The 25,661-nt window shown below is 54.7% G+C and overlaps 1 protein-coding gene across 13 annotated transcripts in view; it reads right to left on the reverse strand.

The window, feature by feature from the left end:
• Positions 1-17,085: 17,085 nt before the first annotated feature.
• The window catches only part of ERC1 (ELKS/RAB6-interacting/CAST family member 1), an 88,703-nt gene continuing 80,127 nt past the window's right edge, over positions 17,086-25,661 (reverse strand). For 7 of the 13 annotated variants that reach the window (XM_073650339.1, XM_073650337.1, XM_073650336.1 and 4 more), the window contains 2 exons: positions 24,051-24,239; positions 17,086-18,736 (listed from right to left, as the gene is read on the reverse strand). In XM_073650339.1, the coding sequence (XP_073506440.1) occupies positions 18,599-18,736; positions 24,051-24,239 (327 nt within the window). In that variant the 3' untranslated portion in view covers positions 17,086-18,598. Of the gene's footprint in view, positions 18,737-24,050; positions 24,240-25,661 lie in introns of those variants that run through there. The other 6 variants (XM_073650342.1, XM_073650344.1, XM_073650345.1 and 3 more) reach the window with 2 other exon arrangements.

Consider the following 25,661-nt stretch of genomic DNA (forward strand, 5'->3'; position numbering starts at 1 on the left):
TAGTAGTTATATTCTTGTACATAGGGGGCAGTATTGTAGTAGTTATATTCTTGTACATAGGGGGCAGTATTATAGAAGTTATATTATTGTACATAGGAGCAGTATTATAGTAGTTATATTCTTGTACATAGGGGGCAGTATTATAGTAGTTATATTCTTGTACATAGGGAGCAGTATTATAGTGGTTATATTCTTGTACATAGGGGGCAGTATTATAGTAGTTATATTCTTGTACAGTATTATAGTAGTTACCGTATATATTTTTAACCCTTTCTTTCCTCCATTCCTGGCTGTCCCGTTGTCTCTTTATCTGAATAATCCTCAATAACAGACACTAGATAAGGTGAAGATGAGATGGCATGGAGGGATGGAGGGTCCGGGGAGGGGTTGGGGGCACAGAGGGGGTGTCTGGTGTGGTATTGTGCAGATTCTGGTCAGTAGATGTCTCTGGAGCCACTGAGGTCGCACATTTGCAGCTTTCCATCTTCATTAAGATCTCGGCTTGCTGTCAGTGAATGGCGACATTTTTTTTTACATCCAGAATCACAGTTGAGGGTTTGTTCCAATTTTATGACAATAAAAATCATATTTAGGAAATCTTTCCTTTTGCATTCGCCGATCCCTCGGCCTCCTGTATCCGTCGCCATTCAGTATCAATCTCCATGGTAACCAGTGGCCAATAATAACCAAATCAGAAATCAGGTATTATCTTGTCATTGAGGGTTAGAAAGTAAAAGCTGAGCTCTGATTGGTTGATCAATCACAGCCAGGAAGTGGAAGCAGCTGCTATTAGCAACCAATTAGGTTACGTTGATTTGATTGGTTGCTAAGGGCGGAGGTTTCACTTTCCTTTTAGTTTGGTTGCTACGGGAGACATTTGCATTTTTCATTTCACCAGACTCTCACCAGGTGCTGGATGTTACCCGCCGAGTATGAGAAGTGACACATTGATTAGAAAATATGAAATATAACGATATGCTGGCTCCACCGCGCACGTTTCGCCCTGCTTGCTTCTTCTGGCGGCGTGTCTATGAGCGCCACAATATGCCAAAACCGGTGACATCACACTGAGCACATCGCATCATTGGTTGTGTCTCGGGTATTTAAACACACACATGCCCCCTCACATAGACACGCCGCCAGAAGAAGCAAGCAGGGCGAAACGTGCGCGGTGGAGCCAGCATATCGCTATATTTCAGATCATGTTTCAATAATAACAATTGCCTAGAATAGCGTTACTCTATCTGTGCCTTTTGCAGTTGAATGTCACCGATTGCAACAGCCTTATATCTACAGATAAAACCTTCCTCTTATATATGGATAGAACGTCCCTATAGTGAGGCTAACACTGATTGGCTTCTATATATATATATATATATATATATCTCTATCTTCTTTAGCACAACATTACTACCTTACGTTTAGTGAAAAAATAAGTTAATTTAACTATATTAACAAATTATTGTGGGGTAGTTAGTTTCTTCGTTTGCAATATATATATATATCTCTCTATCTACACTTTTTGGAGGTGTATTTGCACTATGGCGCTTTATTATACCAGAGGCTTATTTCATATAATTTTTCAACGAGGCATTTCATGTCCCTGGGCTGTACATGAATTGTATCTGTTGCGGATTTGTGTGTGTAATATATATATATATATATATATAGTTGAGCCCCAGTGTATTTTTTCGCATCGTTTCCTATTTTATTTGTTTTTTAAAAATTGCACAATTCCAGAAGCAAAGACATGTGGGGTCAGCTGCCGCCAACGCCAGGACTAAGGGGTCCACTGCCAGCTCCCACCAGGGGGCACAGACCTCAAGCCAGGGGCAGAAAGAAACACTGGGCACAAACCAGGAGCAAACAGACCACACAGCAGAGACCGGCCGCCTTCGGGGGCCACAGAGCAGGGGCCACCCGGTACACAGTGCAGATATAAAGAGTATCAGATCGAATGGAGGAGAAAGGTACAAACCACAAACTAAAAGAGGAGTGCAACAATCCTAACAAGTAGTAAGGGAACAAACCTCATATCAAGGGGGATTCTACAGACCCCAAACTATAAGGTGGGTACAAAAGAGATGGGGGGAGGGGGATACAGACCTCTTATCAGAGGAAAGGAGAAAGGGAGGACATCTTGGTGTGTCGGTCAGTGACGGGGTCCAGGCTCCGCTCTTACACTCGGGGGGCTGCCGGTCAGTGACGGGGTCCGAGCTCCGGACTCTCTTACACTCGGGGGGCTGCCGGTCACTGACGGGGTCCGAGCTCCGGACTCTCTTACACTCGGGGGGCTGCCGGTCACTGACGGGGTCCGAGCTCCGGACTCTCTTACACTCGGGGGGCTGCCGGTCACTGACGGGGTCCGAGCTCCGGACTCTCTTACACTCGGGGGGCTGCCGGTCAGTGACGGGGTCCGAGCTCCGGACTCTCTTACACTCGGGGGGCTGCCGGTCAGTGACGGGGTCCGAGCTCCGGACTCTCTTACACTCGGGGGGCTGCCGGTCAGTGACGGGGTCCGAGCTCCGGACTCTCTTACACTCGGGGGGCTGCCGGTCAGTGACGGGGTCCGAGCTCCGGACTCTCTTACACTCGGGGGGCTGCCGGTCAGTGACGGGGTCCGAGCTCCGGACTCTCTTACACTCGGGGGGCTGCCGGTCAGTGACGGGGTCCGAGCTCCGGACTCTCTTACACTCGGGGGGCTGCCGGTCAGTGACGGGGTCCGAGCTCCGGACTCTCTTACACTCGGGGGGCTGCCGGTCAGTGACGGGGTCCGAGCTCCGGACTCTCTTACACTCGGGGGGCTGCCGGTCAGTGACGGGGTCCGAGCTCCGGACTCTCTTACACTCGGGGGGCTGCCGGTCAGTGACGGGGTCCGAGCTCCGGACTCTCTTACACTCGGGGGGCTGCCGGTCAGTGACGGGGTCCGAGCTCCGGACTCTCTTACACTCGGGGGGCTGCCGGTCAGTGACGGGGTCCGAGCTCCGGACTCTCTTACACTCGGGGGGCTGCCGGTCAGTGCTGGGGTCCGAGCTCCGGACTCTCTTACACTCGGGGGGGCTGCCGGTCAGTGCTGGGGATCTGGGCTCTGGACTCCACTCTTACACCGGGGGGCTGCCGGTCAGTGCTGGGGGTCTGGGCTCTGGACTCCACTCTTACACTCGGGGGGCTACTGGTCAGTGACAGGCTCTGGGCTCCGCTGTTACACTCGGGGGGCTGCCGGTCAGTGACGGGGGTCTGGGCTCCGCTCTTACACTCGGGGGGCTGCCGGTCAGTGACGGGCTCTGGGCTCCGCTGTTACACTCGGGGGGCTGCCAGTCAGTGCCGGAGGTCTGGGCTCCGCTCTTACACTCGGGGGGCTGCCGGTCAGTGACAGGCTCTGGGCTCCGCTGTTACACTCGGGGGGCTACCGGTCAGTGACGGGGGTCTGGGCTCCGCTCTTACACTCGGGGGGCTACCGGTCAGTGACGGGGTGGTCTGGGCTCCGCTTTTACACTCGGGGGGCAGCCGGTCAGTGACGGGCTCTGCTCTTACACTTGGGGGGCTGCCGGTCAGTGACGGGGTCTGGGCTCTGGTATTGGGGTCCTCACCTGCATGTCCGGGGGTCTCCTGCTCGGGGGATGATTCAGGCTCCCAAATCCGACACAACAGGACGCTGCGCACAGGTACAGCCACTGCTGGCGACACCCGCGGGTCACCGGGCGGCGGGAGGCATAGCCCGGTCCTAGATCAGTACAGTCCGCGGTCCCTGTGTAGTCCCGGCTCCCGGTGACGGCCCCTCTCTGTGCTCCTGGGGTCTGTAGTCTCCGCTCCCGATCTCCGGTAAGGTCCTCACTCTCCGCTGCCGGTGTGTCCGGTCCTCTCCGGGTGTCTCTCCCACCCTGGTGTCGGTCCTGTCCCCGGTGTCCCCACTCCCGGTGTCCGTCTTCCTCCCGCACTCCACAGATGAGAACTTGTTTCACTAGGAGCCGTAAACTCTAAAACCACGCCCCTCGTCGTATCCCCGCCCCTTATATGGTGACCACGCCCACAAAGCTACGGACCCCCGCCCACGTGACATATTCCCTCCCCCAGCAGAGGCGCCGGTACAGAGCGCAGGTGACAGTGACAGGAAGGTGCTGAGGGACAAGGACAGTAATGACGTCACTGAGCTGTAATGTATGACGTCACTTGTACCCTCCTGCATGGGCTCATCCGCGGGGGCGCAGTACGATATCCTCCGTGTGCTGCACGTGTTCTTCACCAACCAATAGACTTGTATTGGTCTTTGTCATCCGTGCTGCCGGAAAAACGCGGACGTGTGAATAAGAGCTGAGGCCGCACCTGATTCTCATCTCTGCTGTTCACACCTCCGTGATTCTCCGGTATCATAGACAGTACAGGTCTGTGCAGCACATGGAGGACATCAGTGTACGTCACTGCGGCTGCGGAGAAGTCAGCTAGGCCACGGCCCCGCTATCGGTGTAAGGCCACGGCCCCGCTATCAATATAAGGCCACGGCCCCGCTATCGGTGTATGGCCACGGCCCCGCTATCAATATAAGGCCACGGCCCCGCTATCAATATAAGGCCACGGCCCCGCTATCAATATAAGGCCACGGCCCCGCTCTCGGTGTGAGGCCACGGCCCCGCTATCAATATAAGGCCACGGCCCCGCTATCAATATAAGGCCACGGCCCCGCTATCAATATAAGGCCACGGCCCCGCTCTCGGTGTGAGGCCACGGCCCCGCTATCAATATAAGGCCACTGCCCTGCTATCAGTGTGAGGCCACGGCCCCGCTATCAATATAAGGCCACTGCCCTGCTATCGGTGTATGGCCACAGCCCCGCTCTCGGTCTGAGGCCTCGGCCCCGCTATCAATATAAGGCCACTGCCCCGCTATCAATATAAGGCCACGGCCCCGCTATCGGTGTAAGGCCACGGCCCCGCTATCAATATAAGGCCACGGCCCCGCTCTCGGTGTATGGCCACGGCCCCGCTATCAATATAAGGCCACGGCCCCGCTATCAATATAAGGCCACGGCCCCGCTATCAATATAAGGCCACGGCCCCGCTATCAATATAAGGCCACGGCCCCGCTCTCGGTGTGAGGCCACGGCCCCGCTATCAATATAAGGCCACTGCCCTGCTATCAGTGTGAGGCCACGGCCCCGCTATCAATATAAGGCCACTGCCCTGCTATCGGTGTATGGCCACAGCCCCGCTCTCGGTCTGAGGCCTCGGCCCCGCTATCAATATAAGGCCACTGCCCCGCTATCAATATAAGGCCACGGCCCCGCTATCGGTGTAAGGCCACGGCCCCGCTATCAATATAAGGCCACGGCCCCGCTCTCGGTGTGAGGCCACGGCCCCGCTATCAATATAAGGCCTCGGCCCCGCTCTCGGTGTGAGGCCACGGCCCCGCTATCAATATAAGGCCACTGCCCTGCTATCGGTGTATGGCCACGGCCCCGCTCTCGGTGTGAGGCCACGGCCCCGCTATCGGTGTATGGCCACGGCCCCGCTCTCGGTGTGAGGCCACGACCCCGCTATCGGTGTGAGGCCACGGCCCCGCTATCGGTGTAAGGCCACGGCCCCGCTATCAATATAAGGCCACGGCCCCGCTATCGGTATAAGGCCACGGCCCCGCTATCAATATAAGGCCACGGCCCCGCTATCAATACAAGGCCACGGCCCCGCTATCGGTGCGAGGCCACGGCCCCACTATCGGTGTAAGGCCACGGCCCCGCTATCAATATAAGGCCACGGCCCCGCTCTCGGTGTGAGGCCACGGCCCCGCTATCAATATAAGGCCATGGCCCCGCTCTCGGTGTGAGGCCACGGCCCCGCTCTCGGTGTGAGGCCACGGCCCCGCTATCAATATAAGGCCACTGCCCCGCTATCGGTGTATGGCCACGGCCCCGCTCTCGGTGTGAGGCCACGGCCCCGCTCTCGGTGTGAGGCCACAGCCCCGCTCTCGGTGTATGGCCACGGCCCCGCTCTCGGTGTGAGGCCACGGCCCCGCTCTCGGTGTAAGGCCACGGCCCCGCTCTCGGTGTAAGGCCACGGCCCCGCTATCAATATAAGGCCACGGCCCCGCTATCAATACAAGGCCACGGTCCCGCTATCGGTGTGAGGCCACGGCCCCGCTATCGGTGTAAGACCACGGCCCCGCTATCGGTGAGGCCACGGCCCCACTATCGGTGAGGCCACGGCCCCGCTATCGGTGTGAGGCCACGGCCCCGCTATCAGTGGAAGGCCACGGCCCCCTATCAGTGTAAGGCCACGGAACACTATCAGTATAAGACCACGGCCCCGCTATCAGTGTAAGGCCACGGCCCCGCTATCAGTGTAAGGCCACGGAACACTATCAGTATAAGACCACGGCCCCACTATCAGTGTAAGGCCACGGAACACTATCAGTATAAGACCACGGCCCCCTATCAGTGTAAGGCCACGGAACACTATCAGTGTAAGGCCACGGCCCCACTATCAGTGTAAGGCCACGGCCCCACTATCAGTGTAAGGCCACGGCCCCACTATCAGTGTAAGGCCACGGCCCCTCTATCAGTGTATGGCCATGGCCCCACTATCAGTGTAAGTCCACGGCCCCTCTATCAGTGTATGGCCACGGCCCCACTATCAGTGTAAGGCCACGGCCCCACTATCAGTGTAAGGCCACGGCCCCACTATCAGTGAAAGGCCACGGCCCCCTATCAGTGTAAGGCCACGGAACACTATCAGTATAAGACCACGGCCCACTATCAGTGTAAGGCCACGGGCCCACTATCAGTGAAAGGCCACGGCCCCCTATCAGTGAAAGGCCACGGCTCCCTATCAGTGAAAGGCCACAGCCCCCTATCAGTGAAAGGCCACAGCCCCCTATCAGTGTAAGGCCACGGAACACTATCAGTATAAGACCACGGCCCCCTATCAGTGTAAGGCCACGGCCCCGCTATCAGTGTAAGGCCACGGAACACTATCAGTATAAGACCACGGACGCACTATCAGTGTAAGTCCACGGCCCCACTATCAGTATAAGACCACGGCCCCACTATCAGTGTAAGGCCACGGAACACTATCAGTGTAAGTCCATGGCCCCTCTATCAGTGTAAGGCCACGGCCCCTCTATCAGTGTATGGCCACGGCCCCACTATCAGTGTATGGCCACGGCCCCACTATCAGTGTAAGGCCACGGCCCCACTATCATTATAAGTCCACGGCCCCACTATCAGTGTATGGCCACGGCCCCACTATCAGTGTAAGTCCACGGCCCCTCTATCAGTGTAAGGCCACTGCCCCTCTATCAGTGTAAGGCCACGGCCCCTCTGTCAGTATAAGGCCACGGCCCCACTATCAGTATTTGGTCAGTATTCGGTCAGTATTTTTTTCTCAGGAGTGGGAGCCAAAACCAGATGAGGAACAATCAGAGAAAAGGTCTAATAGAAACAAGTCACCAATTCTGCATTTATCACCCACTCCTGGTTTTGGCTCCCACTCCTGAGACAAATAAGTGGGCTTAATTTATCCATCTGTGAAAAACACTGATGACAGATGAAAAAACGGACACTGGCTGTCAATGAGGTCCTGTTATGGGGGCACCTGACTGGCACTGGGGTCCTGTTATGGAGGCCCCTGGCTGTCACCGAGGTCCTGTTATGGGGGAACCTGGCTGGCACCGGGGTCCTGTTATGGGGGCACCTGGCTGGCACCGGGGTCCTGTTATGGAGGTTCCTGGCTGGCACTGAGGTCCTGTTATGGGGGCACCTGGCTGGCACTGGGGTCCTGTTATGGGGGCACCTGGCTGGCTGGCACTGAGGTCCTGTTATGGGGGCACCTGGCAGGCACTGAGATCTCGTTATGGGGGCACCTGGCTGGCACTGGGGTCCTGTTGTGGGGGCACCTGGCTGGCACTGAGGTCCTGTGATGGGGCTCCTGGCTGGCACTGAGGCCCTGTTATGGGGGCACCTGACTGGTACTGAAGCCCTGTGGTAGAGGCACCTGACTGGCACTGAAGCCCTGTAATGGAGGCACTTGGCTGGCACTGAGGTCTTGTTATGGGGCACGTGGCTGTCACTTACAGGGGTCCTGTTATGGGGGCACCTGGCTGGCACTGAGGTCCTGTTGTGGGGGCACCTGGCTGGCACTGGGGTCCTGTTATGAGGGCACCTGGCTGGCACTGAGGTCTTGTTATGGGGAACTTGGCTGGCACTGAGGTCCTGTTGTGGGGCACCTGGCTGGCACTGAGGTTCTGTTGTGACACTGAGGTCCTGTTATGAGGGCACCTGGCTGGCACTGAGGTCCTGTTATCATAGAATCATAGAATCATAGAATGGTAGAGTTGGAAGGGACCTCCTGGGTCATCTGGTCCAACCCCCTGCTCAAAGCAGGATTCACTAGATCATCTCAGACAGATGTCTGTCCAGCCTCTGTTTGAAGACGTCCATTGAAGGGGAACTCACCACCTCTCGTGGCCGCCTGTTCCACTCATTGATCACCTCACTGTCAAAAAGTTTTTTCTAATATCTAATCTGTGTCTCCTCCCATTCAGTTTCATCCCATTGCTTCTAGTCTTTCCTTGTGCAAATGAGAATAAGGCTGATCCCTCTACAATGTGACAGCCCTTGACATATTTGTAGACAGCTATTAAGTCTCCTCTCAGTCTTCTTTTTTGCAAGCTAAACATTCCCAAATCCTGTAACCGTTCCTCATAGGACATGGTTTGCAGACCGGTCACCATTCTGGTCGCTCTTCTCTGAACTTGCTCCAGTTTGTCTATGTCTTTTTTAAAATGTGGTGCCCAAAACTGTACACAGTATTCCAGATGAGGTCTGACCAAAGAGGAGTAAAGACCGATAATGACTTCACGTGATCTAGACTGTATGCTTCTGTTAATACATCCCAGAATTGTATTTGCCTTTTTTGCTGCTGCATCACACTGTTGACTCATGTTCAGTCTATGATCTATTAGTATACCTAAGTCTTTTTCACATGTACTGTTGCTTAGCTCTATTCCTCCCATTCTGTATATGCTTTTTTCATTTTTATTGCCCAGATGTAGTACTTTGCATTTTTCCCTGTTATAAACCATTCTGTTGGTTGCTGCCCACTGCTCCAGTTTATTTAGGTCTTTTTGAATCCTCTCTCTCTCTTCTCTAGTATTAGCTATCCCTCCTAGCTTTGTGTCATCAGCAATGGGGGCACCTGGCTGGCACTGAGGTCCTGTTGTGGGGCACCTGGCTGGCACTGAGGTCCTGTTGTGGGGCACCTGGCTGGCACAGAGGTCCTGTTGTGGGGCACCTGGCTGGCACAGAGGTCTTGTTACGGGGCACCAGGCTGGCACTGAGGTCCTGTTACGGGGCACCTGGCTGGTACTGAGGTCCTGTTATGGGGGCACCTGGCTGGCACTGAGGTCCTGTTATGGGGGCACCTGGCTGGCACTGAAGCCTCGTTATAGGGGCACCTGGCTGGCACTGAGGTCCTGTTGTGGGGCACCTGACTGGCACTGAGGTCTTGTTGTGGGGCACCTGGCTGGCACTGAGGTCCTGTTGCGGGGCACCTGGCTGGCACTGAGGTCCTGTTGTGGGGCACCTGGCTGGCACTGAGGTCTTATTGTGGGGCATCTGGCTGGCACTGAGGTCCTGTTGTTGGGCACCTGGCTGGCACTGAGGTCTTGTTGTGGGGCACCTGGCTGGTACTGAGGTCCTGTTATGGGGGCATCTGGCTGGCACTGAGGTCCTGTTGTGGGGCACTTGGCTGGCACTGAGGTCTTATTATGGGGCACCTGGCTGGCACTGAGGTCCTGTTATGGGGGCACCTGGCTGGCACTGAGGTCCTGTTGTGGGGGCACCTGACTGGCACTTACAGGGGTCCTGTTGTGGGGGCACCTGGCTGGCACTGTGGTCCTGTTGTGGGGGCACCTGGCTGGAACTGAGGTCTTGTTGTGGGGCACCTGGCTGGCACTGAGGTCTTGTTATGGGGCACATGGCTGGCTCTGAGGTCCTGTTATGGGGGCACCTGGCTGGCACCGAGGTCCTGTTGTGGGGCACCTGGCTGGCACTGAGGTCCTGTTATGGGGGCACCTGGCTGGCACTGAGGTCCTGTTGTGGGCCACCTGGCTGGCACCGAGGTCCTGTTGTGGGGCACCTGGCTGGCACTGAGGTCTTGTTATGGGGCACCTGGCTGGCACTGAGGTCTTATTGTGGGGCATCTGGCTGGCACTGAGGTCCTGTTGTTGGGCACCTGGCTGGCACTGAGGTCTTGTTGTGGGGCACCTGGCTGGTACTGAGGTCCTGTTATGGGGGCATCTGGCTGGCACTGAGGTCCTGTTGTGGGGCACTTGGCTGGCACTGAGGTCTTATTATGGGGCACCTGGCTGGCACTGAGGTCCTGTTATGGGGGCACCTGGCTGGCACTGAGGTCCTGTTGTGGGGGCACCTGACTGGCACTTACAGGGGTCCTGTTATGGGGGCACCTGGCTGGCACTGTGGTCCTGTTGTGGGGGCACCTGGCTGGAACTGAGGTCTTGTTGTGGGGCACCTGGCTGGCACTGAGGTCTTGTTATGGGGCACATGGCTGGCTCTGAGGTCCTGTTATGGGGGCACCTGGCTGGCACCGAGGTCCTGTTGTGGGGCACCTGGCTGGCACTGTGGTCCTGTTGTGGGCCACCTGGCTGGCACCGAGGTCCTGTTGTGGGGCACCTGGCTGGCACTGAGGTCTTGTTATGGGGCACCTGGCTGGCACCGAGGTCCTGTTGTGGGGCACCTGGCTGGCACTGTGGTCCTGTTGTGGGCCACCTGGCTGGCACCGAGGTCCTGTTGTGGGGCACCTGGCTGGCACTGAGGTCTTGTTATGGGGCACCTGGCTGGCACTGAGGTCCTGTTGTGGGGGCACCTGGCTGGCAGTGAGGTCTTGTTGTGGGGCACCTGGCTGGCACCGAGGTCCTGTTGTGGGGCACCTGGGTGGCACTTAGGTCTTGTTATGGGGCACCTGGCTGGCACCGAGGTCCTGTTGTGGGGCACCTGGCTGGCACTGAGGTCTTGTTATGGGGCACCTGGCTGGCACTGAGGTCTTGTTATGGGGCACCTGGCTGGCACTGAGGTCTTGTTATGGGGCACCTGGCTGGCACTGAGGTCTTGTTATGGGGCACCTGGCTGGCACCGAGGTCCTGTTGTGGGGGCACCTGGCTGGCAGTGAGGTCTTGTTGTGGGGCACCTGGCTGGCACCGAGGTCCTGTTGTGGGGCACCTGGCTGGCACCGGGGTCCTGTTATGGGGCACCTGGCTGGCACCGAGGTCCTGTTGTGGGGCACCTGGCTGGCACCGGGGTCCTGTTGTGGGGCACCTGGCTGGCACCGGGGTCCTGTTGTGGGGCACCTGGCTGGCACTGAGGTCCTGTTGTGGGGCACCTGGCTGGCACTGAGGTCTTGTTATGGGGCACCTGGCTGGCACTGAGGTCCTGTTGTGGGGGCACCTGGCTGGCACTGAGGTCCTGTTGTGGGGGCACCTGACTGGCACTTACAGGGGTCCTGTTATGGGGGCACCTGGCTGGCACTGTGGTCCTGTTGTGGGGGCACCTGGCTGGCACTGAGGTCTTGTTGTGGGGCACCTGGCTGGCACTGAGGTCTTGTTATGGGGCACCTGGCTGGCACTGAGGTCCTGTTATGGGGGCACCTGGCTGGCACTGAGGTCCTGTTGTGGGGGCACCTGACTGGCACTTACAGGGGTCCTGTTATGGGGGCACCTGGCTGGCACTGTGGTCCTGTTGTGGGGGCACCTGGCTGGCACTGAGGTCTTGTTATGGGGCACCTGGCTGGCACTGAGGTCTTGTTATGGGGCACCTGGCTGGCACTGAGGTCCTGTTGTGGGGGCACCTGTTGTGGGGGCACCTGGCTGGCACTTCCAGGGCTTCTGTCCTGTGAGCAGTACCCGCCGTGTGCTGCTGTGAGGCCTCCGCCAGTTTCGCCCCCTCTTGCTCCCTCTCCTGCGGTGGGCGATGCTCTCACCTCTTTTTTTGGGTTTCTAGTGTTTCTCTTCTCACTCTGGAAATAGAAGGTCGGTTTCCTCCGCTAATCCCCCCACAGTGAACCTGGCGGGGTCACGTCAGATCACCCCACCTCCCCCTATAGTCAGTGCCGCTCCCCTGTGCCAGCCGGCGGCTCCACGTGCGTCAGGACTCCACCACACACTGTACTTTTTTGGATCAAAGCTACAAAACTAAAAGCGGCCATTAAATCCAAGCGTCCTCCGGCCACGGCGCGTCCTGTCTGTGCTCCCACAAGAGGAGACGAGCGGCTGCCAAACTCTGCGGCGCCGCTGATCCCAGAACTGGAAAAGTCCTAATAAACTACCAAAGATGGCTGACAATGTGTCTGCTGCACAAGAGACTGCCTCTCCACCCTGCACAGGAAAGGCTGAAACCTGACGGGTCATACTGGACACTTCTGCCATAAATAAAGATGCTGTAATGGGCGCCATCTGATGCCTCATGCCGCTCTCTCCGGGAACTGCCAAGATAACGGGCAGCCGGTCATCCTGCGCGGCTTTCTCCCAAAAAATTATTTGGCTGTTATTTTGCCATTAACTGAAAGTTAGTGAGAAATCCTGATATTTGTGTGAGAGATCGGTATATAGCGGGTCTGGTGGGGTGCTCCCGGTATATGGCGGGTCTGGTGGGGTGCTCCCGGTATGCGGCGGGTCTGGTGGGGTGCTCCCGGTATGCGGCGGCTCTCGCGGGGTGCTCCCGGTATGCGGCGGCTCTCGCGGGGTGCTCCCGGTATGCGGCGGGTCTGGTGGGGTGCTCCCGGTATGCGGCGGCTCTCGCGGGGTGCTCCCGGTATGCGGCGGCTCTCGCGGGGTGCTCCCGGTATGCGGCGGCTCTCGCGGGGTGCTCCCGGTATGCGGCGGCTCTCGCGGGGTGCTCCCGGTATGCGGCGGCTCTCGCGGGGTGCTCCCGGTATGCGGGCTATGATGGGGGGGCGGATGCGGGGAGGATGCCAGTGACTGTAGGTCGTCCTCTCGCTCCTTTCACGTCTCCATCTCTCATCTCATTTGACTCATTCTTGAAAACAATCCTCTTGACCCCCCACTCACCCGCCCGATCGCCCGCCTGTCTCCTGCCCGTCACTCCGCAGCTTGTGAAACCACTTCAGCCTCGTTTTCTGGTGTAGATCTCTAAGCTTCATGCCCGGCTCACTGAAACGAGACTGCAGTGGCAAATTAGTTCACAACCTTCACATCGTTTGGGCTAGAAGACATTGTTATGTCCTGGTCTTACTTGACCTGAGCCTTTGATAAGAGCGGACCACCCAAGAACTCTCCCGAGTCTCAACCAAGACTGAGCCCCTCAAAGAGTCCAGGCAGCCGGTGGCGAGCGGAGGAACCACAGCTGAGCCAGGAGCTGCACCTGAGCAACAGGGTGTGCCAAGAGTCATGGCACCAGGGCACGTGGGGGGACTTGGCGACACTTTAGGGGTCCCAGATAAGGATGTGCCAACTGTCATGGCACCAGGGCCCATTGGGGGGCTTGGCGACACTTTAGGGGTCCCAGATAAGGATGTGCCAACAGTCATGGCACCAGGGCCCATTGGGGGGCTTGGCGACACTTTAGGGGTCCCAGATAAGGATGTGCCAACAGTCATGGCACCAGGGCCCATTAGGGGATTTGGCGACAATTTACAGGCCTGGGGGCAGGGTGAGGACTTGGTGACACTTTAGGGGTCCGGCCAGTTTGGGGCCACAGCGACACTTCAAGGGGCCGGGATGCGGACATGCCGACAGTCATAGCATCAGCTCCGGGTTACCGCCGTGGCAGCGCCTCAGAGAGCCGTAAGAAGGGTGCCGCAGCTATTTGGGGGGCTTGTAATAAGACTCGCACACTTATTAACTTGTTTTTGATTTTTTAATATTTTTGGCATCCTGTGTCAGGGAAAAAACAAAACAAAAAAACAAATTAATAAAAATTAAAAACTTTAGTTAGAGAAAAAGCCAGGAATGGAGGGGGAGACGTTGGCCTCCTCACTCCCGGGAGTCTGGGCTCCCCCTGCCCCCATCTTCCAGGGACACCTCTGTGTTGTACAGGCAGCGCCCCCTGGAGATTGGAGGGGGGAGATGGTGGGAGAGAGATATTTTTCCTTTAGAAAAAAAAAAAAAAAAAGAAAAAGTATTTTTTACAAGATTTTAAAAAAAGGCACAAAAACAGCCCAATAAAATACAGACGGAGGGAGGACTTGGCTTCACCCCTGTGTGGGGGCAATAAGGAGGCTGCGAGGCCGGCTCCTCCCACAGTTAGGGGGGGGGGGTGTACATATTTAACATTTATTTATATATAAACACATCAGACGATAATGGTAGTGAGTCGGCCAGCAGCAAACACAGAAATCGCCCTGGCGGTGGGGGTCTCCCTTCCTATTCCATAAGTCCCCTCCCCCCCCCCCAATAACAAGCCCACATTATACATTCATTAGCCCTCGTTACCCACAAAGGGTTAAAGCAGCTGATCTGGGTTTGCAGAGTACAACCGTCCATTTCCCAGCATGCTCAGCCGGCTGTTGCGGACCCCCCATGCGTTCCCGGCTGCCTAGCACCATAGATATGTAGCAATATGGCGGCTCCTAGCACATTTTGGCCGCTATATTTGCTGACGTGACAATGCGCGAGCCCCCCTATGTCTCCGGGCACAAGCTCCAAGAAAACCGCATGACCTTTATGTGCAACGGATCGGCCCCTTTAAATTTAAAGGGGTTGTCTACCAGCTGTACGAGCAATAGAAACCATCGGATACACGTCGGCGTCACTGCTCCGGTCTAGAAGATATTCCATGGCAACATGTGAAAAGGGAGAGGACCACTTTAATAACGAGAAGGTGAAGATGCCTTTAAGAGCCCCGCGGATTAAAGGGAGTTCCAGTTTTATATAAACGATTCCAGAAACATAAGGGAAAGACGCTTCTCAGTGCTGGAGGTTTGTTACAATGCATCAGTCTGGATGGTGCCGCTCACAGAGGATGGCCCGGACCGGATACATTGTCACTTTCCCCTTCTTCCTGCCATTTTTTAGCATAAAACTAATACAATTCATTGACATAAAACTGGACGCCGGCCCTTTAATAAGTTTCCACCCCGCTCCGCTTCCATAAAGGCACTAATAACGGGATATGGACCATCGGCACCGGGCGCGCGCAGCCACAAGCCCACCCCCCACATAGCTCAGGAGTGGTGGGCTCGTGTATCCACCTGGAGGGTCCCCGATAGAGGGTCCGGGCGTAACGGACGTTATCAGACACATACACAGGGGTCGGGGGATGGTGAGGGCCCGGCGGGCGCAGGCAAAGAAAACACACACAAAAAGTAAAAAAGGCCCGAAATATCCAGGTAATTACACGACTCCACGTCAGAACGGAGGGGACGACTAACTTTTTTTTTTCTCTCCTCTTTGACACAAAAATCCCCCCCCCCCCAAAAACAACCCTTTTCTTCCCCCACGTAACGCTAAGAAGGTGTCGCAGCGGCAGCCATTTTGCTCAGTAAGATTTGTCTGTAGTGTTAGAGAAGCTTCCACCCATTTCTCAGTCTCAGAATATCGGAGGATGGGGGGCTTTACATAAAAATAAAAAAATGCTATTTTTTTTTTTCCTGTTTTTTGCAGCTTGTGTATAAGGTGATTGGGATCGATGGGATCTGGTGGGTTTCGCCCCTTTACCCATGATGCTCTTGTAAAAAGAGTTAGATGCTGCGACGTTCTAGGCGAGGTGACCACCTCGCACCTGATCAGCCCAAGACGGTCAGACTGGAGGTCTAATGCTGCAGTCACATCCAGAGCTGCAGTCAAACCTGCATACACACCTGAACCATTACCAGAGTCTGGGAGCAACTACGGATACACAGCTCCAAATCCTCTGCACGGACATAGATCAAATCATAAATCCAATTTTTGCAAGCCACCACTAGAGGGAGCTCACTACATACAGATTTATACAGCCACCACTAGAGGGAGCTCACTACATACAGATTTATACAGCCACCACTAGAGGGAGCTCACTACATACAGATTTATACAGCCCCCACTAGAGGGAGCTCACTACATACAGATTTATACTGCCACCACTAGAGGGAGCTCACTACATACAGATTTATACAGCCACCACTAGAGGGAGCTCACTACATACAGATTTATACAGCCCCCACTAGAGGAAGCTCACTACATACAGATTTATACAGCCCCCACTAGAGGAAGCTCACTATAAACAGATTTATATAGTCACCACTAGAGGGAGCCCAGTACGTACAGATTTCTACAGCCACCACTAGAGGGAGCCCAGTTCGTACAGATTTCTACAGCCACCACTAGAGGGAGCCCAGTACATACAGATTTCTACAGCCAGCACTAGAGGGAGCTCAGTACATACAGATTTATACAGTGGTGGCTGTATAAATCTGTATGTAGTGAGCTCCCTCTAGTGGTGGCTGTATAAATCTGTATGTAGTAAGCTCCCTCTAGTGGTGACTGTATAAATCTGTATGTAGTAAGCTCCCTCTAGTAGTGACTGTATAAATATGTATGTAGTGAGCTCCCTCTAGTGGTGGCTGTATAAATCTGTAAGTAGTGAGCTCCCCCTAGTGGTGGCTGTATAAATCTGTATGTAGTGAGGTCCCTCTAGTGGTGGCTGTATAAATCTGTATGTAGTGAGCTCCCCCTAGTGGTGGCTATATGCAGGAAGAATGTCATCATGCATCTCTTTCCTGCAGGGGATGTGGAGCTCTGTATCAGGAAAATGGAAAGAAAATAGATCTTAAGATCTGATTTTAGGTGTTTTCTAGCCTGAAGCATTTATTGCCCATCTTGGGGTCAGATTGCTGGGATCACCAGGAGACCCGGCCCCTCCATGTGATGGACGGTGGTCTACCACATATGTTGCAGCTCCAAAGTCTCCCATTATAGGTCGGACCCCCACGGCTCTTTCATCTACTCTCCAGTGAAGACCCTTTAAGGCTTGTCTGACTCCCATAATGTATAGTAAAGGCCATGGTGAGACGTGCACTTCAGTTTGCAGCTCTGGCTGTGACTAGAGTATCAGATATAAGCACAGAGGTGTCTTCGTTCCTGTGGATCAGCAGATTTTCTATCATTTGTTGCCTTCTTGGATTTTCTCACCTGACGGCTCCTGATTTATAGGTTTGTCCTCTGCCATCCAGCCACCATCTCGGCGGCGTCCATGTTTCTCGCCCTTTCCCCCCTTACACCTCTTGGTTATAATCGGGATTGTGTGGATTCTGAATGATAAATTGAATTCCTGAGTTTGTCAGAGGTTTTGGGGGGGTGAAACTGCAGACGATGCGCTCAGGAACGGGGGCCGCACATTTAGACTGTGCCATGGCCGCTGAAGGCCACAGGGCGCTCATCCCTAAGTGATCGCAGCGTCTCCTCCAGCCCAGCAGGACATGATTTCGGGATTTGTGATGATGCAGACAGAGCCGGCACCAACAGTCAAGAGGCTCGCCCACCGGGATGCGGCTGTCAGCGCGGAGAGAGTCCGGCCTGGTGACGAGGGATATCCAGCCCGAACAACCTGTCAGTAGTGAGAAAAGGGGCCGGAGGGTCCGTCCTCCAAGTCAGGACAACATCTTAGGGATGAGAGTGGTAGTAACAGGAGCTGGCGTCCCCTGGTGAAGACGCTGGGGGTGGTAGTAACAGACGATGATGCCGGGGGTGGTAGTAACAGGAGCTGGCGCCCCCCTGGTGATGATGTTGGGGGTGGTAGTAACAGGATCTGGCGTCCCCCTGGTGATGATGTTGGGGGTGGTAGTAACAGGAGCTGGCGTCCCCTGGTGAAGACGCTGGGGGTGGTAGTAACAGACGATGACGCCGGGGGTGGTAGTAACAGGAGCTGGCGCCCCCCTGGTGATTATGTCGGGGGTGGTAGTAACAGGAGCTGGCGTCCCCCTGGTGATTATGTCGGGGGTGGTAGTAACAGGAGCTGGCGCCCCCCTGGTGATTATGTCGGGGGTGGTAGTAACAGGAGCTGGCGTCCCCCTGGTGATGATGTCGGGGGTGGTAGTAACAGGAGCTGGCGTCCCCCTGGTGATGATGTCGGGGGTGGTAGTAACAGGAGCTGGCGTCCCCTGGTGGTGGTAGAAGTGCTGGCTGGTGGATCGGGGTTGCTGGGTTTGATGAACGGATGCTGGCGAATAAGACCCTTCGCAGGAAAAGAAATAAATCTGTGCAAAATGATAGACGACCCCCAACAGAAGCTGCAGAGGATGGGCGTTGTAGTCTGCGAGCCTTCACTCATCCTGGACTCCCGCTGTCTATAGATTTCAGCTCTGACATTGCGCCCCCCTGACGCTGCCGCCGCCGCCCTCGTCATCACTGCCACAAGGCTCCAGCCAAACTCTTATTGCATTTCTGTAGTGGAAAAAGGAGACAGTTTTTTGGTCCTAGTGTCGGGGGTCTTCCTACAACCCCAGCAACCACAAGAAGCCCCCAGTAACAGTGCGTACAGTGCAGTGCGTGGCGGGCAGTGCAAGGCTGGATGTGCGGTGTCTACCCCAGAGCCGGCGGCGGAGAACGATTCATAGACTAACACTGGTGTCCGCGGGCGGCGACCTCCGTCTCCGAGGGGTCAGGACGACTCCTCCAAGGCATTGACAACTTGTTCCAAGATATCAGGGCAGTGATCTGCAATCTGCTGGAGGATGGCGTTAGCGAACTCCTGCAAGTCTGCGCTCTCCTGCTCACACTTCTCCAGCTCCTCGCTCAACTGAAAGAAATGGGAAAGTATAAGAAAAGCATCATCTCATAGAGCTCCCTGTATACAGAGATACATGATAAGATCCAGCCTGCAGCCACCACTAGAGGGAGCTCCCTGTATACAGAGATACATGATAAGATCCTGTCTGCAGCCACCACTAGGGGGAGCTCCCTGTATACAGAGATACATGATAAGATCCTGCCTGCAGCCACCACTAGGGGGAGCTCCCTGTATACAGAGATACATGATAAGATTCTGTCTGCAGCCACCATTAGGGGGAGCTCCCTGTATACAGAGATACATGATAAGATCCTGCCTGCAGCCACCACTAGGGGGAGCTCCCTGTATACAGAGATACATGATAAGATTCTGTCTGCAGTCACCACTAGGGAGAGCTCCCTGTATACAGAGATACATGATAAGATCCTGCCTGCAGCCACCACTAGGGGGAGATCCCTGTATACAGAGATACATGATAAGATCCTGCCTGCAGCCACCACTAGGGGGAGCTCCCTGTATACAGAGATACATGATAAGATCCTGCCTGCAGCCACCACTAGGGGGAGCTCCCTGTATACAGAGATACATGATAAGATCCTGCCTGCAGCCACCACTAGGGGGAGCTCCCTGTATACAGAGATACATGATAAGATCCTGCCTGCAGCCACCACTAGGGGGAGCTCCCTGTATACAGAGATACATGATAAGATCCTGTCTGCAGCCTCCACTAGAGGGAGCTCCCTGTATACAGAAATACATGATAATCTCCTGTCTGCAGCCACCACTAGGGGGAGCTCCCTGTATACAGAGATACATGATAAGATTCTGTCTGCAGCCACCACTAGGGGGAGCTCCCTGTATACAGTGATACAGGATAAGATCCTGCCTGCAGCCACCACTAGGGGGAGCTCCCTGTATACAGAAATACATGATAATCTCCTGTCTGCAGCCACCACTAGGGGTAGCTCCCTGTATACAGAGATACATGATAAGATCCTGTCTGCAGCCTCCACTAGAGGGAGCTCCCTGTATACAGAAATACATGATAATCTCCTGTCTGCAGCCACCACTAGGGGGAGCTCCCTGTATACAGAGATACATGATAAGATCCTGTCTGCAGCCACCACTAGGGGGAGCTCCCTGTATACAGAGATACATGATAAGATCCTGTCTGCAGCCACCACTAGGGTGAGCTCCCTGTATACAGAGATACATGATAAGATCCTGCCTGCAGCCACCACTAGGGGGAGCTCCCTGTATACAGAGATACATGATAAGATTCTGTCTGCAGTCACCACTAGGGGGAGCTCCCTGTATACAGAGATACATGATAAGATCCTGCCTGCAGCCACCACTAGAGGGAGCTCCCTGTATACAGAGATACATGATAAGATTCTGTCTGCAGCCACCATTAGGGGGAGCTCCCTGTATACAGAGATACATGATAAGATCCTGCCTGCAGCCACCACTAGGGGGAGCTCCCTGTATACAGAGATACATGATAAGATTCTGTCTGCAGTCACCACTAGGGAGAGCTCCCTGTATACAGAGATACATGATAAGATCCTGCCTGCAGCCACCACTAGGGGGAGCTCCCTGTATACAGAGATACATGATAAGATCCTGCCTGCAGCCACCACTAGAGGGAGCTCCCTGTATACAGAAATACATGATAATCTCCTGTCTGCAGCCACCACTAGGGGGAGCTCCCTGTATACAGAGATACATGATAAGATTCTGTCTGCAGCCACCACTAGGGGGAGCTCCCTGTATACAGAGATACAGGATAAGATCCTGCCTGCAGCCACCACTAGGGGGAGCTCCCTGTATACAGAAATACATGAAAATCTCCTGTCTGCAGCCACCACTAGGGGGAGCTCCCTGTATACAGAGATACATGATAAGATCCTGTCTGCAGCCTCCACTAGAGGGAGCTCCCTGTATACAGAAATACATGATAATCTCCTGTCTGCAGCCACCACTAGGGGGAGCTCCCTGTATACAGAGATACATGATAAGATCCTGTCTGCAGCCACCACTAGGGGGAGATCCCTGTATACAGAGATACATGATAAGATCCTGTCTGCAGCCACCACTAGGGTGAGCTCCCTGTATACAGAGATACATGATAAGATCCTGCCTGCAGCCACCACTAGGGGGAGCTCCCTGTATACAGAGATACATGATAAGATTCTGTCTGCAGTCACCACTAGGGGGAGCTCCCTGTATACAGAGATACATGATCAGATCCTGCCTGTAGCCACCACTAGGGGGAGCTCCCTGTATACAGAGATACATGATAAGATTCTGCCTGCAGCCACCACTAGGGGGAGCTCCCTGTATACAGAGATACATGATAAGATTCTGTCTGCAGTCACCACTAGGGGGAGCTCCCTGTATACAGAGATACATGATCAGATCCTGCCTGTAGCCACCACTAGGGGGAGCTCCCTGTATACAGAGATACATGATAAGATTCTGTCTGCAGCCACCACTAGGGGGAGCTCCCTGTATACAGAGATACATGATAAGATTCTGTCTGCAGTCACCACTAGGGGGAGCTCCCTGTATACAGAGATACATGATCAGATCCTGCCTGTAGCCACCACTAGGGGGAGCTCCCTGTATACAGAGATACATGATAAGATCCTGCCTGCAGCCACCACTAGGGGGAGCTCCCTGTATACAGAGATACATGATAAGATTCTGTCTGCAGTCACCACTAGGGGGAGCTCCCTGTATACAGAGATACATGATCAGATCCTGCCTGTAGCCACCACTAGGGGGAGCTCCCTGTATACAGAGATACATGATAAGATTCTGTCTGCAGCCACCACTAGGGGGAGCTCCCTGTATACAGAGATACATGATAAGATCCTGTCTGCAGCCTCCACTAGAGGGAGCTCCCTGTATACAGAGATACATGATAAGATCCTGCCTGCAGCCACCACTAGGGGGAGCTCCCTGTATACAGAGATACATGATAAGTCCTGCCTGCAGCCACCACTAGAGGGAGCTCCCTGTATACAGAAATACATGATAAGATCCTGCCTGCAGCCACCACTAGGGGAGCTCCCTGTATACAGAGATACATGATAAGATCCTGTCTGCAGCCTCCACTAGAGGGAGCTCCCTGTATACAGAGATACATGATAATCTCCTGTCTGCAGCCACCACTAGGGGGAGCTTCCTGTATACAGAGATACATGATAAGATCCTGCCTGCAGCCACCACTAGGGGGAGCTCCCTGTATACAGAGATACATGATAAGATTCTGTCTGCAGTCACCACTAGGGGGAGCTCCCTGTATACAGAGATACATGATCAGATCCTGCCTGCAGCCACCACTAGGGGGAGCTCCCTGTATACAGAGATACATGATAAGATTCTGTCTGCAGCCACCACTAGGGGGAGCTCCCTGTATACAGAGATACATTATAAGATTCTGTCTGCAGCCACCACTAGGGGGAGTTCCCTGTATACAGAGATACATGATAAGATTCTGTCTGCAGCCACCACTAGAGGGAGCTCCCTGTATATAGAGATACATGATAATCTCCTGTCTGCAGCCACCACTAGGGGGAGCTCCCTGTATACAGAGATACATGATAAGATCCTGTCTGCAGCCACCACTAGAGGGAGCTCCCTGTATATAGAGATACATGATAATCTCCTGTCTGCAGCCACCACTAGGGGGAGCTCCCTGTATACAGAGATACATGATCAGATCCTGTCTGCAGTCACCACTAGGGGGAGCTCCCTGTATACAGAGATACATGATCAGATCCTGCCTGCAGCCACCACTAGGGGGAGCTCCCTGTATACAGAGATACACGATCAGATCCTGCCTGCAGCCACCACTAGGGGGAGCTCCCTGTATACAGAGATACATGAGAAGATCCTGCCTGCAGCCACCACTAGGGGGAGCTCCCTGTATACAGAGATACATGAGAAGATCCTGCCTGCAGGCACCACTAGGGGGAGCTCCCTGTATACAGAGATACATGATCAGATCCTGCCTGCAGCCACCACTAGGGGGAACTCCCTGTATACAGAGATACATGATCAGATCCTGTCTGCAGCCACCACTAGAGGGAGCTCCCTGTATACAGAGATACATGATCAGATCCTGTCTGCAGCCACCACTAGGGGGAGCTCCCTGTATACAGAGATACATGATAAGATCCTGTCTGCAGCCACCACTAGAGGGAGCTCCCTGTATACAGAGATACATGATAAGATCCTGTCTGCAGCCACCACTAGGGGGAGCTCCCTGTATACAGAGATACATGATAATATCCTACCTGCAGCCACCACTAGAGGGAGCTCCCTGTATACAGAGATACATGATAAGATCCTGTCTGCAGCCACCACTAGAGGGAGCTCCCTGTATACAGAGATACATGATAAGATTCTGTCTGCAGCCACCACTAGAGGGAGCTCCCTGTATACAGAGATACATAAGATTCTGTCTGCAGCCACCACTAGAGGGAGCTCCTTTTATACAGAGATACATGATAAGATCCTGTCTGCAGCCACCACTAGGGGGAGCTCCCTGTATACAGAGATACATGATAAGATTCTGTCTGCAGCCATCACTAGGGGGAGCTCTCTGTATACAGAGATACATGATAAGATTCTGTCTGCAGCCACCACTAGGGGGAGCTCCCTGTATACAGAGATACATGATAATATCCTGCCTGCAGCCACCACTAGAGGGAGCTCCCTGTATACAGAGATACATGATAAGATCCTGTCTGCAGCCACCACTAGAGGGAGCTCCCTGTATACAGAGATACATGATAAGATTCTGTCTGCAGCCACCACTAGAGGGAGCTCCTTGTATACAGAGATACATGATAAGATCCTGTCTGCAGCCACCACTAGGGGGAGCTCCCTGTATACAGAGATACATGATAAGATTCTGTCTGCAGCCACCACTAGAGGGAGCTCCCTGTATACAGAGATACATGATAAGATCCTGCCTGCAGCCACCACTAGGGGGAGCTCCCTGTATACAGAGATACATGATAAGATCCTGTCTGCAGCCACCACTAGAGGGAGCTCCCTGTATACAGAGATACATGATAAGATCCTGCCTGCAGCCACCACTAGGGGGAGCTCCCTGTATACAGAGATACATGATAATATCCTGCCTGCAGCCACCACTAGGGGGAGCTCCCTATATACAGAGATACATGATAAGATCCTGCCTGCAGCCACCACTAGGGGGAGCTCCCTGTATACAGACACTGGATCTCTTACACTGATGGTAGATCGGTCTCTGTGTTTAGTGGTCGCATTGCTGCCTCCTTCCTCTCACCTCTTCGGTCGTCATCTTCTGCAGCCTCTGCTCCCATACTGCCCGGTTGTCGTCCAGGTAGTAGGAGTCGGGCGGGCGAAGCGCTTGCAGGATCTGGGGGTCTCTGTCCTGGCACAGAGCAGTCAGATGCCCGATATACAGTTTGAGTTTGCTGCGATTCTGGTTGAGGTCTAAGAGGGGCTGAATCATCTAGGACAGAAGAAATGGAGGAGGGTGAGGAGTCTTCCAAGACAGCAGACCACCCACCACCGATCACAGGGCAGGACTTCCCCGACCGGTGGAGAAGGTGTACGGAGAAGAGGAGCAAGATGGAGAGAAGCACAAACACTGAAGGCGCCCCCCCCCCCCCCCATGATCGTCCGTGGAGGTGGAGTCCGGATGGATATATTTTCCCTGCACAGACACATTGTAGCAAATCATCAGAACAGGAGCAACATCTGTAACAAAGTAGCAGCCAGTAGTCAGGATTTTCTGACAGCAAGCAGAGATCTTGAAACACAAAGTCTATGCAGAGTTTGCAGAACTTTCCATGACATAGTGATGAGGGCAGAGGAAGTTACTGTGGATAAGGGGAAATGAACATGATGGCGGTGGGGTGCGGGGGGATATGGGTGAAAATGTACACGATGGCGTGGGGGGGGGGGATGTACAGGATGGTGAGGGGGGAATGTACATGATCACGAGGGGTGGGGGGGAGAATGTACAGGATGGCGAGGGGGGATGCACACGATGGCGGGGGAATGTACATGATCACGAGGGGTGGGGGGAGGGGGGAGAATGTACAGGATGGCGGGGGAATGTACATGATCACGAGGGGTGGGGGGAGGGGGGAGAATGTACAGGATGGCGGGGGAATGTACATGATCACGAGGGGTGGGGGGGAGAATGTACAGGATGGTGAGGGGGGGAATGTACATGAACACGAGGGGTGGGGTGGGAAATGTATAGGATGGAGAGGAGGGGGGAATGTACGCGATGGGGGGGAATGTACAGGATCGTGAGGCGTGGGGGGAATGTACAGGATGGCGGAGGGGGGGTGTACATGATCACGAGGGGTGGGGGGGAATGTACAGGATGGCGAGGAGGGGAAAAGTACATGATGGTGGGGGGGGTGTACATGATCGTAAGGGGTGGGGGGGAATGTACAGGATGGTGAGGGGGGGAATGTACATGAACACGAGGGGTGGGGTGGGAAATGTATAGGATGGCGAGGAGGGGGGAATGTACGCAATGGGGGGGAATGTACAGGATGGCGGGGGGGATGTACATGGTCACGAGGGGTGAGGGGGGAAATGTACAGGATGGCGAGGAGGAGAAAAGTACATGATGGCGGGGAGGGTGTACACGATGGCGGGGGGTGTACATGATCGTAAGGGGTGGGGGGGAATGTACAGGATGGTGAGGGGGGGGATGTACATGAACACGAGGGGTGGGGTGGGAAATGTATAGGATGGCGAGGAGGGGGGAATGTACAGGATCGTGAGGGGTGGGGGGAATGTACAGGATGGCGGGGGGGGATGTACATGATCACGAGGGGTGAGGGGGGAAATGTATAGGATGGCGAGGAGGAGAAAAGTACATGATGGCGGGGAGGGTGTACACGATGGCGGG

The sequence above is a fragment of the Phyllobates terribilis genome, unplaced genomic scaffold (genome assembly GCF_046119375.1).
Source record: "Phyllobates terribilis strain yellow unplaced genomic scaffold, ASM4611937v1 Scaffold_10__3_contigs__length_209671492, whole genome shotgun sequence".
In the NCBI taxonomy this organism is placed as follows: Eukaryota; Metazoa; Chordata; class Amphibia; order Anura; family Dendrobatidae; genus Phyllobates; species Phyllobates terribilis.